Source organism: Ahaetulla prasina, chromosome 6 (genome assembly GCF_028640845.1).
Source record: "Ahaetulla prasina isolate Xishuangbanna chromosome 6, ASM2864084v1, whole genome shotgun sequence".
NCBI lineage: Eukaryota > Metazoa > Chordata > Lepidosauria > Squamata > Colubridae > Ahaetulla > Ahaetulla prasina.
In genome coordinates, this window is record NC_080544.1 from 59,054,097 (window position 1) to 59,069,480 (window position 15,384).

At 37.8% G+C, this 15,384-nt stretch overlaps 1 protein-coding gene across 1 annotated transcript in view; it reads right to left on the bottom strand.

Moving 5' to 3' along the window:
* The window catches only part of SFXN2 (sideroflexin 2), a 35,733-nt gene that overhangs the window by 12,213 nt on the left and 8,136 nt on the right, over positions 1 to 15,384 (bottom strand). Inside the window, exons 2-7 of the mRNA XM_058188711.1 lie at positions 10,942 to 11,105; positions 9,557 to 9,727; positions 6,552 to 6,650; positions 5,626 to 5,701; positions 4,319 to 4,404; positions 890 to 950 (exon numbers count right to left, since the gene is read on the bottom strand). Coding sequence (XP_058044694.1) covers positions 890 to 950; positions 4,319 to 4,404; positions 5,626 to 5,701; positions 6,552 to 6,650; positions 9,557 to 9,727; positions 10,942 to 11,099 — 651 coding nt within the window. The 5' untranslated portion in view covers positions 11,100 to 11,105. The remainder of the gene's footprint in view (positions 1 to 889; positions 951 to 4,318; positions 4,405 to 5,625; positions 5,702 to 6,551; positions 6,651 to 9,556; positions 9,728 to 10,941; positions 11,106 to 15,384) is intronic.

Here is a 15,384-nt window from a genome sequence, read left to right on the forward strand (position 1 = left end):
GCTTGTACAGAAGGTTATGTACTAAAGGTTAAGAACTCCCAATATAGAGAGAGATGTGTTACTTGGAATACTGGTAACAAAGTAGGAACATTAAAGCATCTCAAAGAACATTAAAGAATCTATAAAGCATATGAAATTTGTTTTTTTGAGTGGTAGTGGTGGTAATAATTTTCTTTGTCAAAGGGATACAATGAAGAGCTCTCAAAATTTTGTTGAGGAAGTAACACAAGCTAATGGTCGATATTCACCACAGATAGTCAAGATACTTCAAGAATGCCAAAAGTTCATTATTATCCTTTTTACTTCATTATATTTTGATGAAGTAAATTGCTGCCTTAAACCTTCAATGGCTCTGAACCAGTGTTTCCCTACCTAAGGAATGTCCAGCTCTCTGGACTTCCAGAAAGTCCTAGCCAGAATACTCATTCTGAAAATTCTGGGAATTTAAACAGACATACCTGCATGCTGCTAAAATTGGGAACACAACTCTACTATAATCCCACATTCCCTAATCATAATTCTTAGCATTCCCACTAACTGGGAATTCTGGGAGTTATTAACCCACTACAACCAGAAGGGCATTTGGCTGCAGAAGTCTGTATTGGACAGTTTAACAACTCCTAGCTGCTCTCTATTTAAGAAATGTTGATCTTGCCATCTATTTCTTTATCTGAAATAATCATCATGTGAGTTTGTAGGAGACCAAAAACCAAAACAAAATCCCCCAATTCAACAGATAACCCTTGCTATAACCTGAAGTGTCAGCATACAAGGCTCTCCTTAGGCAATCAGGCATATACTGTAGAGAAGATGACTCTAAATGTTCTTGTTTATAAAAAAAAAATAAACCAATTCCTGGATCTCAAATTCCCAAGATAGCTGTACTTACCCTGGACTTTCCCAGAGTATTGTCATTTTCATCTGTCACTGTGATCCCATTAATGAGTTCCCTAATGCAGACACAAACATATGACCTTAGACATTAAGATCAATCAGCTAGATGTTGTGGGCTTTTTTGTACTATTCAAGGAAGCATACTAAACGCAACCACTCCTTTTCTCTCAACCACAACTAATCTATGAGATGAAGAGGGCTGGGAAAGAGTGGCTTGTCCTAAGTTAACCAGCTGTTTTGTCATTTTTAAAAATGCTGCAGGAACACTGTTTAAATCAAGAGACTCAGTAAAAAATCTTTGCAGGAATGCAAAGCTTCATCAGCCTAAGAACAATTACATTGCAAAGGAAGTCCACACACTTGAGTTACTGAGTATCTGACACCAACGATGGTTCACTGCTGCCTCCTAGAGAATCCTATTCCTAATTATCACCAAACATTCTGAGAATTTATATGCTCATCAACTCCAAATAGTAATTTGAATGTCAAAATAAAACCTGGGTAAATGAAGAAGGTGAATTTTTTTTTTTAAAAAGTATCCATCAATATAAATCCATAATAGGATTTTTCAATTGAGACATAAACTGTTGAAGAATGAATAATCTTAAACCAGAGCAAGCTGGCAAAAATGTGCTGTTTTATATAATGTTCCATTTTCCAAATGCTCCTCAAACTCTCAGATCTTACCCTGTATGGTCCATGGTTGTCCCGCTGGTGGCTGTTGTAAACACTTGTTATAGATGGCCCAACCTTCAGTTAGCTAATTAGTGGAGTGCCAAAATTGCACTCCTATAGCACTCAACCCACTCCTGTCTCACTGGGCTTGTTCTGCATTAGCACCATGATTAAAGTCATGGTTGCTGGTTGATTAGTCATTCTAAAGCCCAGTATGGGACATACTATGATGGCATGGAATTTTTAATAAAGGTGCTAAGATAGTTTTTCAGTTGTGGGGAAGGAGCACCAAGATTTGGGAAGACTTCCTGCCAGTCAAAAACAGGCCAAGCTGTAACTCCAAGAATAACAGCATCTCCTAATCTGGGAAAGACAAATTTTACAATGTGAAATTTTGGCTAGCTGAGATGGAAGAGAAGCTGCTGAGTAAGGACATAAGTATGGGAGCCGCACCTAACCCTATTAGGGAGGTGCTCTGAGAAATATTCTTCAATACTGATCAATTACACCAACCTCACAACTACTTAATATATAAATAGCCTACATCTGATCAAATGGCTGCAATTTTAATCAGAAGATTTAGAAAGTATCATGATGCTTTCATAATATCAAAGCACAATTATTATAATGTTTTATATGGGACTTTGTGCTTCCCTCATTAACTTTTTTCTAGACAGGGTAATAGTGACATCTCTATGCTATGTTTTATTATGTGTAATTAAAAAAATATTTTTTTATCTGAATAGCGGGTGTCAAAATATATTCTTATGACAGACTAATCTTTAATTATTTTCTCTTATTAACTTATTAACTTATTAACTTATTCTCTTATTAACTGTTCCTGGTTGTACACAAAATGAAAAGGCAGCTATGGAGAAAAGCATCATTTAATTAACATTTTCTATATAAAGTTATATATAAAGTTATAAAAAAATCGGTGACAATTCAATCTAGCAGAATAGATTTTTCCATTTGTCCCCAAATCACTCATGCCCTAATTATCAAAGTGACCCAGTCTTTATCTTATCTTACAGATTATACAAGAGGCAAAATCTGGGCTGCAGCCAGTTCCCTGCAAATACTCCTCCTGAAGCCATTGGCTAGGTTACTGTGATGTCATTGAATTTTTAATGAATTGCAGCTGTACAGGTAAGGATGACATCAACAAAATGTTGACAGTTCAGCGGCTTCTGTAAGTAAAAGGTCATCAGGCTGGGAGCAAATTATCATATGATAGTCAGGGCAAGAACAAAAGATTAAAATATGCTGCTTTTATTTGGATCACAATTGACTGATTCAATCATTCTCCATAGCAATTAATTCAGCCCTGGCAAAGGAACAACATGACCATGAATGACATTTCTGAAGTTTTTCCAGCTGCCACCAGAGTCCAGGAAGCCATCGCACTCTGGCTTTGCAGGGGGGAAAATAAATAGTGGCCCAATTGGGGTTGGTGTCACTGAGGACAGAGAGAATTATTGAATTTACTACTTTATTCCAGCGCCTGTCCTTCTAGGCTGGTGAGGTAAGGGAGCCACAAGGGAAGAAGAATGAAAGTAGTGATAAAATCAAGTTACAAATTGAAAAGAGGGATAAAAATGGAAAGAAGGAAATAGGAAGCATAGAGGACTACATGACAAAGACAGTATACAGGATCTAAAGTCTGCTTTTGTGCAAAAAAAGATTTTGGAGACAGAGGTTAAAACGATAATACTTTTAATTATCATATCATATAGCTTAACCTGCTATTTGTCTTTAACCTACTTTTAAGAAGGCATCTGCACTTTAGGCACATAAGCACAATATAAGTGTGCCTATTTTGGTGGCTAGAATATGGTTTAAAAGTTTAGTTGCTTGCTTTTATTGATATAGCTAGCTGTGTGCATATACTGTATATGTAGTTGCTAAATCTAATTAAGTTTGCAAGAAGAAGGTGCAACAGCTAGCTAGGATGGAGAAGAGATACTGTACTATAGATTGGTAGTGGGATTATTAAAATTTTCAAGTTTATTTCCTTCTCTTAGGAAATAAATAAATATAGGGAAAATAGGGAGTTGCGTAGATGCCATTTTTGACTGGATTAGCAGGTCAAGTCATTAATTATCTTTGTCAAGTCAAGCAATTGAGTGCAAGATAGTATTCTAATATTTTTTTTAAAGCCAAACGTACAAGACAAGAAATAAAGTATAAAAACAACAAGTAATGTAGTGGTCTGCGATCCATTTTCTCTGTACAAGAGTATTGGTTCCCGGCATATGGATGTGCCCTACAGTGTTGTAGACCGTGAGGATATTGGGTGAATCCTAATTAGAAGACTAATTAGAGGCAACATATATCCTTTTGGTTTAGCACACACAACCTTTGCTTTGATTTTAAATATTTGTCCATTTAATGGTTTTAATGGCCCAAAACTAGTGACTTGAGATGGAAACTGTAGTGGCCAATGATGTAGAAGCAAATAATTTCACAAAGGTAATGGAATAATTTCTCTCTGTAAAAAATAGTTATCTGGCTACCTGTTTCTACTATCAGTGGTAATTTTGAAAGGCAGCTAAAGGACTGATCAAGTTGTTATTACATAGGAAAAAATACAGCTATCCCCATTCCCAAGCAAATGTTTTTATTCTTATATTAAAGAGTCTTAGTAAACCAAAGCTGATTTCTGTGCATTATATTCAAGACAAACCCTCCATCATGTTATTCTTTCATCCCTCTCCCTCTTCTGCTGGGATTTCATCAAGAGACTTACTGTTGCCTCATCAAGGGGATATTCACACAGTTGGCAGCAGCTACTGCTGCGAATGGGACCCAACGTGCCACAAGGGATGGTGCTCTCTGTATGGAGGAAGATAAAGCAATAAGGAGCAGGATTAACCTTTACAAGAAAAGATAAAAAGAACTGAGTAGCAGTACTATGGAGGCCATGGACAAGGTGGGCTTCTATTGCACTGACATCAATTCTTGTAATACCATATTAATTTTGTCTCTTAGAACAAAAGTGTGCAACCTGCAGTTCCAAGTATACAAGAACACACGCATCCTCTCAATGTCATGGTTTAGTCCTCCAGAACCACATCAATAAAAGTCCTCAACAAACTGTGTGGTTTTTTTTTTTTTAATATACAAGAGAAAATTGGTACATAAGTTAGAAACAACCTTTAACTGTGTTTAATTAAATTAAATGAAAATGCAAGTTAAATAAAATTAAATTTAGATGCCTTTTCAAGATCATTACTATCCTTGAGTCTAACCTCTGGTATGTCAACTCAAATGACAAGGGTGGCCCTTAGCCTAAAAAGTGCATTGTGCTTACACATAATGGTGCAGTGGCGAAGTGAGTGGTGAAGTGAGGAAGAAAGATAGTATATATTTTACAACCCAAAGGAAAAAGAGAACTTTTAGAGACAGAAGATATTCCACTTCTCTGCACTAGGACACTCAGGGATTTTGAAGAAAAGAATTATGCTTCCTTACAGATTTAAGTTCCTACAGGAAGAGGCCAGGGATTCCTTGTCTCATTCTTGGATCAGCTGCCCCCTTGTGGTTAAAATACCTTATCCCACCAGACTTGAAATCCTAGGCTTAGAAAACTTGGAACTCCGTCGCCTTCGACAAGACCTAAGTTTAACTCACAGAATCATCTATTGTAATGTCCTTCCTGTCAAAGACTACTTCAGCTTTAATTGCAATAATACAAGGGCAACCAATAGATTTAAACTTAATGTAAACTGCTTTAATCTAGATTGCAGAAAATATGACTTCTGCAACAGAATCATCAGTGCTTGGAATACTTTACCTGACTCTGTGGTCTCTTCCCATAATCCTAATAGCTTTAACCAAAAACTTTCTACTATTGACCTCACCCCATTCCTAAGAGGACCATAAGGGGCGTGCATAAGCGCACAAACGTGCCTACCGTTCCTGTCCTATTGTTTTTCTTTTCTTCTTCCTATATATGTTTATATGTGTATATACTATATAATCTTTTTGTATGATGTTGTGACAAAATAAATAAATAAATAAATAAATAAAATTAGTAGCATTTTAGATTTGTACCTTAGTGTAAAGGTTGAGTCCCACAGCAGTTGCCAAGGCAGTGCTGGTAGCGGTGAAATAAGCCACTCCAATTTGCCTGAATTATCCAAAGAGATATAAAATAATAGGAGTTGTGGCATTAGTCATTTTAAAACTGCAGTTGTGTAATAAAGAGTCCTATCATTCACATGAGTTTTTAAAGGCAAATGTAATCACCCCTGATACTCTTTTCCTTAAACAAGAATAAGCTTTGTGAAAAACTTTTGCTATATGGACTTGTGGCTTCTCAGGAAAGATCTACGTTATAAAGAGATACATATGTTTTACACATCTAGTTCTGTGATATACCCAGGAAATAAAGAATGGCCATGAAGTCAAAGTTGACAATGTAATAGAAAAACCAGGTTAGCCTATGATAGCTGAAAATCAAGAGGAATCTGGCATCGCCCTTCAAGACTAATTTTCTTAAATGTATTTGTGAGCTACAGATGTGCCAGACTTCTTCAGATACATGAAGTCACAGGTAATTCTATTGGGCTGAGCATAAAATCCTTTATATATAGCCACTTCCCCATATCAGGTCCCATCCCACACTTACCCCACTCCAGCTGATACTCAGAAATAAAGTTCTGAGTTGAATAAACCATGAAAGCTACATACAGGAGCAGCAAAAGTAGATCTATCTCGATTGTCCCTTTCCAACAGTTGTCCATTTTCTATTCCCTGAAGTCAGTTCTGGAAATACTATGCATCCAAATTATAAAGTACAATGGCTAGCAAAACTTGACCATATACCCAAACTGTCTATACCCCGAGAAAATATTTCCTCATAGCAATGATTCCAGAGAGTGCTGTAGATCAAAGCTAAAGCAAAGTCAGCTAATTGGATCATAAGGAGCATTGGATGAAAACTCTATGCTATCAGATAATCCTGAAGAAACACTTACTTGACCGAGATGGGGCTAGCTGCATTCCGGTTGGTGTAATTCACAATGGCGTTAAAAGACTGATTTACCCACTGCCAAAACACCACAGCCGGGACTGTTCTGTAAAGAAAAAAAAAGTGAACATAGATTCAAACATTTGAGTAGATATGTGTTTCTTCCAGATAGCTGAATGCGATAGAACCAATGTTATCTCTCTTCTGGACCCATGCATTAGCCTTGATCAGACACTGATTTTATTATTACTATTATAAATTTTTATTATTAAAAAACCCCTACATCATAATCAAAAACTGACTATTAAAATGCAATTAGAACAGCTGAAAGGATCCTAAGTAAAAAAAGCACAAAGTTCCATGTTAGTAAAGATGAAAAAATAGCTGAAGAAAAAGAATAACAAAAGAACAAAAGACATAACAAAGTTATAGAACTGTAATTGAGAAGCAGCTGGGAAAAAAGGCGACAGTCGGCTGGATTCTTACAACACGCAAGGCTAAAAAGTGGCAAATTGTGGCTAAGCATTTAGGGGAAACCTAGCTAGTATGATGAATATAAGCTTGACTGGTTTATGTAAACACAGGCCACTGGGTATACCGAGAAACTGCAAAGCATTGGGAAACAAACTCTGGCTCCACTTTGTGAGATTATGTAGATTGTGTCGGTGTCTTAGCTGAAAAGCTACCCAGTCTCAACATTTTATTTATCATATAACTTTGTGTAAATTTTCGCCTTTGTACTTCTTTACCATTGAAAAGCCATTACACAGAGGTGGTATTTTAAGACATATAGTGTCCTTGGCAACAATTAAGTGGTATAGCATTGCCATTTTCTGGATTGACTTTCTTTCCACTCTGGCAGACAGCCTGAACATTTCTTTGTGGTTTGCCATTCAAGTCCAGTTTTGCAGGACCAGTCAGTCAGCTACGTTATTGCTAGACAAATTCGTAACTTGTTTTGTGAAATAAAGTTGGTTATCTGATATTTTAATTCCTTTGAAGTGAGTATTTGAATGTTTGAAAGCAAGAGTGTTTTGAGGGGATGAGGATCAAACGTAACTTTTAAGTTGCATAGGGAAGACTATATTTTGAATGTTAGGCAGACCATACCAAAAGAAACAGGTAACGTTTACATGGAAGTTAAATTAAAATAAAAGAATTGATTAGATCAATGGTAGTCAACCTGGTCCCTACCGCCCACTAGTGGGCGTTCCAGCTTTCATGGTGGACAGTAGGGGTTTTGTCCGATACTGAAGCACTTTCCTTTTTTTTAATTTAACTGACTTTTAAAAAAAAATCATAGCATTATTTAAAAACATTTTCATTAGATTTTCATAAAATTCCCTGTGACAATTTAAATTTCTGAAAATAAACTATTTGTATCGCCCGCGCATAAGTTTAATTCATGTTACGTAAGTGAAACTAAATGGCGCTATAGTGTGACCACAAACAAAAGAGCTTCGTCCCAGAATAGCTCGCGCATCTCCCCCCACACCACCCAGCTGTAACAGACAAGCAGAGCTGGTAATTGGCACCCCCCAACCCAATCCATGATGCGTGAGAGGCATGCGCAGACGACGATACATGGTGCATTACTGTGGAACTGGTGGGCAGATAGAAAACTTTACTACTAACAGAGATACAAAAGTGGGCGGTAGGTATAAAAAGGTTGACTACCCCTGGATTAGATCATGTCTTTTATATTTAATCATTTTTCTCTTCTGACAGATTGAAAACATTCACTTGGCCCTGTTTTTAGGAAGAATAGATACACTAGGCTTCCAGACTGCATTAAGATCTGGGATCTCAGGTTATATACCTCTACTCTAAGTATTGCCGGGGGGGGGAGAACCTCACACACACACACACACACACAGTCACAGTTTCTAAATCATATATGGCTTAATTGTTTTTGCATATTAGTGAAATATGACTTCATCTAGTTTCTAGTTTATTTCACTAGGAAGCAAAAAAATAATATTAAATATATTATTAAATATATTTAATGTATTATTAAAAAAATAATGTATTAGGGCTTGGCATATTTCTCCCCACTGATACTGTTTTGGATACAGGTATTGCATCCATTGTTTTACTAATAAATAAATACATCACAGAATTATGAAATAAAAATGCCCAATTATACCATCAAAACCAAGCCCCTACTGAGTGCAGGAATCCTGGACCAGGATTAATATATACCTGATATTATTATTTTTTCTCCCAAACCTCCCCAAATTTAATCTGCACTAAGTATAGACCTTTATCTCAATCTGGGACCCCACTGTTTTACCCCAAAATGTAGCTTGTTTTTAGAGTATCCCACAAGCCTTTCTTAATTGATATTGTCAACTATTGGGAAATTTTGTTCTAAAATATACAATACTTGCTTAAATCTGAGCATTAATGCAACAGTGTAGGATAAGGATAACAAAGAATGCCCATTTATATTGTATAAAGCAGTGTCCGTGAGACAACTGGGTGAGGAATGAAGCAGAAAAGAGAGCAATTGAATAGAATTTTATTGGCCAAGTGTGATTGGACACACAAGGAATTTGTCTTGGTGCATATGCTCTCAGTGTATATAAAAGAAAAGACACGTTCATCAAGGTACAACATTTACAACACAATTGATGGTCAATATATCAATATAAATCATAAGGATTGCCAGCAACAAGTTATAGTCATACAGTCATAAGTGGAAAGAGATTGGTGATGGGAACTATGAAACGATTAATAGTAGTGCAGATTCAGTAAATAGTCTGACAGTGTTGAGGAAATTATTTGTTTAGCAGAGTGATGGCCTTCGGGGAAAAACTGTTCTTGTGTCTAGTTGTTCTGGTGTGTAGTGCTCTATAGTGTCGTTTTGAGGGTAGGAGTTGAAACAGTTTATGTCCTGGATGCGAGGGATCTGCAAATATTTTCACGGCCCTCTTCTTGATTCGTGCAGTATACAGTATAATATGTATAAGTGCAGTATAATGAATCTCAGAAAAAAATGCCTCTTCTTACCTGTAAAATTGCAGCATGCAGCCTGTGATAGCCATTCCTCCAGGAACTTGAAACGACATTCTCCCTATTAAATTCATTTTTTCTCCTGAATCAGGATGGAAAGCTGAGTCATAAAGCTTTTTGGCATAGAAAAGCTGTTCCTCACTGGTTCCAGGGGGTATCGAACCTGCCCTAGAGGTGCAAAAAAGAAATACCCTCCTAGTTTATACCTCTTAATGATATCAGTACACAGCACGTGCCTCTTAAAAATTGTGCACTGGAGCTTTCTTCTTGAAACAACTGTGAGTGCAGGTTGGGGTCTTAACAACATTCAAATTTGTTGTATGCCAAAGCACCTCAATGCAATCTGCAATGTACAGAGCTGTATACAAGAAATTGAAGAAACCTTTTAAACCTAAGGCAGAAAATCTAAACTCAACACAATGAGTAGAAGCAAACCAACAATATTGCCCTTTTGGATGATTAAATCTTCCAATAGCATCAAATCAGGTGCTTGAGGCAGCTGTTTCATTCTGTCTAGTAAATAAGGCTGGCTCTGTTTGTATAATATTATGCACTATTCTGCCTTGCATTTCAATTCGCAAGAGTGTGGGATTTCAATGCGTGTAGATTTAATTTTCTACTAGTAAGTCCTAGGCAGGGAAATCCTTTCATAATGAAAGGTTTCCTTTTGTGAAAGTCTGTTCTCAGAAGAGGTTTGAGTATCCATTTAAGAATTATCACCACCCAATTCAATAATGACGTTAACAATAATGAATCATTTTATTTTTAATTAATATTTTTATTTATTTATCTATTTATATTAGACTTATTTCATCTCACTCAGAGGCGATATCATTACTATTTGTTAATGCTCCACAAATAAATGCACATAATCATGTGAAGAAAATGAAAAAAGGGGAAAAGATAACAGAAACACTTTTTAAATAAATTAAAATAAAGTTAAAAATGAGAAAAATTAGTAAAAACATTAAGTTCTAAATTCTGTTTCAATTCAAACCAATTCTTGATTGATTGCATCAAATTATTTGTAAACATTGGAATTGGTTCTAATTACTATTTTTACCTCAATTATTTCTCCTTTTAAAAAAAGTACTGTAGGTTTCTGTGTTTGACTAAATTTATGTAGTACGTCACACAAGGCAAACATCTATTCTGGATGTATGTTGTTCATTTTGTCACTAATGTGTATTTGTCAAATTTGGTGTTCTAGTCTGATATTGTTGATAAAGTGTCTCTTTTATAGTATTGGACCAAATTGTCTTTGCGACTGTCATCACATGTCTGATTAGTTTTATTGATACATTTGAACAGAGGCAACTCTTAAGATTTTACAAAAGCTCCAAATTTGCTTGATATTATTCAGCAACCTCCCAGTTGATTACCTGCAATTCTCTACAATTGTCTTAGCTGAATCCAACGTTTGCTCTGACACCAGCAGCGTCCGTGGATCTGTGATGTTGAAAAAGTGCTTTACACGCCCCAAAAAAGTATTCTGGTCCCAGCGAGGGGCATCAATATTAAACTTGGCAATACTTGCCATTGTTCACTGCAAAGGGAGTACAGAAGAAAGGACAAGTTATAAATCAAAACTGTAGCTCTCTGCTTTTTTTGCCAAGTTGTCATCCAAAAATTGTGAATTACTTTTTGAAGATTGTAGACAAAGGAAGAATGTACCTGTTAGCATTTTGTCCTACTGATTTATCAATTATTTGCCCACAGATTTGTGTGGACAGAAGATGAGAATTTTGCTTGCTAAGCCAAACAGAGGAAGGCAGCAAAAGATAGCTGGTGAATTCAGCTGCTGCACCCTCAGACTGTACAATTTTATTCAGAGTACACAAAAATCTTTACAAGCTTTGCCACTTGTCCCGAACAAATTAACTAACTGTTTACTATGCACAGCCAGCATTCAGTCACAATTTCATACACCATTTCATGGAATCTATAACACATAAAAATAGCATCAATATAGTTTTTTTACAAAACACAATAGGTTAAAAAAAACACAACACTTATACTATACTAACTATTCTAATACTATATGTTAGAATCATATATGTATTTGAATAATTGCATTAAATAACTATTTACTGTTAACAAAATGTATTTATATCCTTCTTCGTTATATTTTTTTCACTTTTAAAAAATTCTGTTTTTTCTATTTCTTTAATAATATACCATATTTTTTGGACTATAAGATGCACCTGACTATAAGGGGCACCTAAATTTAGAAGAGGAAATCAACAAAAAAAAAGTTTTTGGCCTCCACGCACCCCGTTTTGGGGTCTTTTCCAGCCTTTTTTTCGGCCTGTTTTTGAGGCTTTTTTCAGCCTATTTTTTGAGGCTTTTCCAGCCCATTTTCAAGGCTTTTTTCAACCCATTTTCTAGGCTTTTTTCAGCCCATTTTTTAGGCTTTTTTTGGGCTGTTTTTTCTGAAAAAATTGGTCAAAAAAAGTGCCTTGAAAACGGGCTTTCGGCAATATTTAGTCTATAAGATGCACAGACATTTTCACCCACCTTTGGGAGACAAAAAAGTTTGTCTTATAGTCGGAAAAATATGGTATGTATCATTATTTTTATGGGTTTTGTTTTTTGCCACTAATTTAAAAAGCAATAAAATAAAAATCAATTACCTAGGAGTTTAGTTTCAATATGGTGGACACAGAGATTCTGGAAAATCCAAAGAAGCTTTTTTTTGCACCTAGATAATGGGATCCCATCAGGTATAAGCTTGATAGACAAGCCACGATCAGATCATGGCCAAAGATGGATAATTCACATAAACACCTCAATTTCATGGACATTTGAAATATTGTAATTGAGTAAAAAAGTTTCTGAAAGGGTTGGAAATTAGGTGGAAAAGTCAATTACTAGCTTATATGATGTTTGTTCAAGCAATGAACTTTGGTATTAACCAGATCACAGGGTGTATGTTCAGTCATACAAAAATACTATCCACTCAAAGCGGGAGATTTTTATTGGCCTGTTTTCTCCATAATGAGTACTTAGTACAAATGGAAACTGCTAAAATAATTGTTACATATTCCTAACAAATGCTGCATGTACAATCTTTTAAAATATAGTCAACCGTCAGCCTCAAAATTAGTGCAGTGTTAAAACAGACCATAAATACCATCCTATAAGGAGATATTAAGCAGGTCTATAAGCAGTTTTTTACTGGTTGATCTTCTCAGCAGACATTCAGTAATGCATCCCACATCCATTCTCTGAAATCTTAAAAATTCTAAGAACTGATACAGCAAACTAAGAATGTTTTCTTTGAGCTCCAAATTGCTATGTAGAAATGGACAATGGCAGTAATGCTTAAAGTTTTAGGTACAGATATAGTCTCCCTTTTTCACTAATCCACCTGGCCTAATATCCTACAATGACCCATGCCTTCCTCTAGATTACTGAGACATGCTGGATATGGTTTGAAAGGAAACTACAGCCACCTATCTCCACAACCCCCATCTCAGACACACCAACAACAGCCAAGCCTCCTACAACTGACCCCATTTCATTGGGTTCACAACCCCTAGTGATCACAGATAAGGAAGTGCAGAACCTATTTCACAGACAAAAGCCAGGAAAAGCTCCAGGCCCAGACAAGATAACTCCTTCTTGCTTAAAAGTCTGTGCTGACCAATTGGCCCCCATCTTCACCCATATTTTCAATAAATCACTAGAGATGTGTTATGTTCTTTCTTGCTTCAAACGCTCTACCATCATCCCAGTGCCGAAGAAGCCCACTGTTGTGTTTTGCCCGCCCTCAGAGCAGCCGGGGCCTTCTTACCTGCTCCCCAACACTGAGGAATGTATGCCTTCCAGCCCAAGTCCTGGCTCCATGCCCCCACAAACTGCAGAAGAAGGAGCATCTCCCTGCCCCAGCCCTGACTCCATGCCCAGGCAAACGGAGCAGCTAGACCCCTCCCCCTCCTCCACAGCAGGTGAGCCTGAGGAGGGTTTACTCCCAAGAACAGCTGATTGGAGTGACCCTCGCATCAGAAGATTGGAGAGGCGGAGGCAACAGAGGAAGGAGGGCAGGCCTTAATGAGTGCTGAGTCATGGAGCCACACCCCATGGCCTATATAAAGGAGCTACTTTCTGGCAGTCTCTGAGTCAGGCAAAAGTCAAACTTATCTTGCTGAAGTCACTTACTGGTCTCCTGCCTGCTCTGAGGACTTTGCTAGAACTTTGGGCAGAGCTGCAGAGGCAAGCCTGATTCGGATTTCCCGGACCCAGCCGTCAGCGGAGGAGTGGGACACGACACCCACCATCAAGGAACTGAATGACTACAGACCAGTTGCTTTAACATCTGTAGTCATGAAAACCTTTGAAAGGCTAGTGCTTTCCTACCTGAAAACCATCACAGATCCGCTGTTAGACCCCTTGCAATTTGCATACCGAGCAAATAGATCAACAGATGATGCTGTTAATATGGCTCTGCACTACATTCTACAACATCTTGAGTCTCCAAAGACCTATGCAAGGGTCCTTTTTGTAGACTTTAGTTCAGCATTCAATACCATCATTCCAGACACTCTTCTAACTAAACTAAACCAGCTACAGAACAGACTTGTAAGTGGATCACAAGCTTCCTAACAAACAGGAAGCAGCAGGTGAAGCTAAGCAAGATCACATCAAATACCTGTACAATTAGTTCAGGGGTCCCCCAAGGCTGTGTGCTCTCCCCACTTCTCTTCTCTCTGTATACCAATGACTGCATCTCCAATGATCCATCTGTTAAGCTACTGAACTTCGCAGATGACACAAGAGTGATCGGTCTCATTCGAGACAATGACGAATCCGCATATAGACGAGAGGTCAAACGACTAGCCTTGTGGTGCAACCAAAACAATCTGGAACTGAACACACTCAAAACCATAGAAATGGTGGTAGACTTTAGGAGAAACCCTTCCATACTTCCACCTCTCACAATACTTGACAACACAGTATCAACAGTAGAAACCTTCAAATTTCTAGGTTCTATCATATGGCAAGATCTAAAATGGACAGCTAACATCAAAAACATCATTAAAAAAGGACAACAAAGAATGTTCTTTCTGCACCAACTCATTAAGCTCAAACTGCCCAAGGAGCTGCTGATTCAGTTCTACAGAGGAATTATTGAGTCTGTCATTTGCACCTCTATAACTGTCTGGTTCGGTTCTGCAACCCAACAAGAAAAACACAGACTTCAGAGGATAATTAGAACTGCAGAAAAAATAATTGCTACCAACCTGCCTTCCATTGAGGACCTGTATACTGCACGAATCAAGAAGAGGGCCGTGAAAATATTTACAGACCCCTCGCATCCTGGACATAAACTGTTTCAACTCCTACCCTCAAAACGACGCTATAGAGCACTGCACACCAGAACAACTAGACACAAGAACAGTTTTTTCCCGAAGGCCATCACTCTGCTAAACAAATAATTCCATCAACACTGTCAGACTATTTACTGAATCTGCACTACTATTAATCGTCTCATAGTTCCCATCACCAGTCTCTTTCCACTTATGACTGTATGTGTTGTGTCTTGTCCGCTCTCACCACAGCCGGGGTCTGCTTATCTGCTCCCGAACACGGAGGAATGTATGCCTCCCGGCCCCAGTTCTGGCTCCATGCCCAGACAAGCTGCAGAGGAGGGGGCACCTCCCGGTCCCAGCCCTGGCTCCATGCCCAAGCAGGCTGCAGAGGAGGGAGCATCCCCCGGCCCCAGCCCTGGCTCCATGCCCAGGCAAACGGAGCAGCTAGACCCCTCCCCCTCCTCCACAGCATGTGAGCCTGAGGAAAGTTTACTTCCAACAACAGCTGATTGG